The sequence below is a fragment of the Morone saxatilis genome, unplaced genomic scaffold (assembly GCF_004916995.1).
Source record: "Morone saxatilis isolate NCDOM2014 unplaced genomic scaffold, NCSU_SB_2.0 Contig9, whole genome shotgun sequence".
Taxonomy (NCBI): domain Eukaryota; kingdom Metazoa; phylum Chordata; class Actinopteri; family Moronidae; genus Morone; species Morone saxatilis.
The window spans coordinates 4,131,486-4,133,790 of NW_023340268.1; the positions used below are offsets into that span (position 1 = coordinate 4,131,486).

Genomic DNA, 2,305 nt, shown 5'->3' on the forward strand with positions numbered 1-2,305 from the left:
CTTTTTATCAATACAGTGCTGTTTAATGAATACCAATCAAAATAAACTGGTCTTTTGTTTTACTCAAAACTTCACGACCGACTCAAAAGTCCTAGTTTTTCTGCAGTATTTCCTTTAATGAGCAGGAACTGGTCATTAATGTTCGTCTTAAAGGTTATACAGTCTGCTACACATTATCCAGTAATCTGTGTGCTTCATGGCTTTTCACAGTGATTCACAGTTCGACCTTGTCCTGTATCGTTTCAGTGTCAGCCACAGCTTTTTATAAAGCCCAGCCAGTCATCCAGTTCATGTGCGAGGTCCTGGACATTCACAGCATTGACGAGCAGCCCCGCCCTCTCGCTGACTCCCACAGGGTCAAGTTCACCAAAGAGATCAAAGGTATGTCGCCGAGGAAAGGCAGTGCTTGTTTTCACTCTGCCGCTGCGTTTTTGTTTTATTTGATGCGTATGAGGAGGTGCAGATGAAAGCCTGTTGGAGGAATTTAAAGCCTACTCAGTTGTTCCACTCTCTGAAGACAAGTTTCAATCACTTTCACTGCTTATGTACCTCGATGCCTCCACCATCTTCACAGGGCTTAAAGTGGAAGTGACACACTGTGGAACCATGCGTAGGAAGTACAGAGTCTGCAACGTGACACGACGCCCTGCCAGCCTCCAGACGTACGTTTCTATATCGCACTCCAGCGGCTGTTAAACCGCAATCAAAGCTGTCGTTGGCTTACACTAACTGGAGACTCTCGCTACTTTCAAATCCACAGATTTCCGCTGCAGCTCGAGAACGGTCAGACCGTCGAACGCACGGTGGCGCAGTACTTCAGAGAGAAGTACAACCTGCAGCTGAAGTACCCCCACCTGCCTTGTCTGCAGGTGGGCCAGGAACAGAAACACACCTACCTGCCTCTGGAGGTAAGGACTGATGTAAACAGTGTGCAAGTCTTTAGTTTCAGACATCCAGTCATAAATCAGGAATATCAAAACACAATCAGCACCATAAAACATAATTTATTTACACATTTTTACGTCCCGCCTGCTGCTTCATAATGTTGAGCCTCAGTACTCCTGATTGGCTCGGACAAATAAAAAAAAAAACACCGTCATTAACCAAGAAACCATAAAATCAAACATGAACACAAAATCAGGCTCGCTGAACAAAGTGAAACTAAATAGTAATTCAATCTGATTATCAGGTGTGTGTAAAATGCTCGATTAACCCGAACTGCCGTTTTTAGGTGTGCAACATTGTAGCCGGACAGCGCTGCATTAAAAAACTGACAGATAACCAGACGTCGACCATGATCAAAGCAACCGCTCGCTCTGCACCAGACAGACAGGAGGAGATCAGCAGGCTGGTGAGTTTCCTGTCGACCGGTTTCATTTTCGTTTTTAATTTTTGTTTTAAATTCAGTTTATTTTCATCTAGATTTTCCCAGAGTGGGTTTTCTCGTTCAGTTTAGTTTTTCTTGTTGTTTTATTAGCTTCAGTGTTTTTTTTTTTTATAATAATGGAGTATTTGTCAGAGGCCAGTTTTAGAAAGATATTCTGAAGGCAGTCGACTCACAGAAAGACATTTCCTGTAGATTTTTATTTACTTTCAGTTAGTTTTCATTTTAGTCTAGTTTTTTTTTTTTTTTTTTGTATATTTTTTTTTTTTTTTTACTACCATCTAATTTCCTCCATTTTATTTTTTTGCTGTTTTTATAAAACGTTAATATCTCCCTCTTTAGGGATGAGGAGCTGCGAACTACGAGGCCCGGACCCGGTTCGTTCAGGAGTTTCAGTTCCGCGTTGCGAGAATGAGGATGGGCTCGCCAGGTGACGGGCGGCGTCGCCGGCGGCCCCCATGGCTCGCATATGGCGGCAGGGTGAGCTACTGGAATCAATTTATCGGTACTTTCCTTTTAAATTCACGCTTCCATTTTGCATGTGGTGTTTGTTGTGTGCTGGTGGTAGGGGTTTCCTTTAGTCGTCATAAAAGTTTGACTAATAACTCTTGACATTTGCCGGCCACAACAAAATCTATTGAGGAACTCTTTCATCTGGATGATACAAATCTTAATCTGAGTTGAACAATTTTATTGGGGGAAACCCTTTTTATCTCTTTTCTCTCATCCATAACTGTTGTAGTTCTCCCTCATTGCATCCTGTCTGTCTCACACGTTTTCTCCTGTTTTTGTCTGAACTTTTACTTTTTGAGTTTGCTGTGGTTTTTATATTCTTTCACACATGCATGCTGTTTTAAAAATCATACATCGAAGCAGTTTTAATTTGAAATAAGTCTCTGTTTTGCATGTCTGCCATAAAAA

General features: G+C 41.9%; 1 protein-coding gene across 1 annotated transcript in view; it reads left to right on the forward strand.

The window, feature by feature from the left end:
* The window catches only part of ago3b (argonaute RISC catalytic component 3b), a 10,982-nt gene that overhangs the window by 433 nt on the left and 8,244 nt on the right, over positions 1–2,305 (forward strand). Inside the window, exons 2-6 of the mRNA XM_035681899.1 lie at positions 247–381; positions 575–662; positions 761–908; positions 1,232–1,351; positions 1,772–1,864. Coding sequence (XP_035537792.1) covers positions 247–381; positions 575–662; positions 761–908; positions 1,232–1,351; positions 1,772–1,864 — 584 coding nt within the window. The remainder of the gene's footprint in view (positions 1–246; positions 382–574; positions 663–760; positions 909–1,231; positions 1,352–1,771; positions 1,865–2,305) is intronic.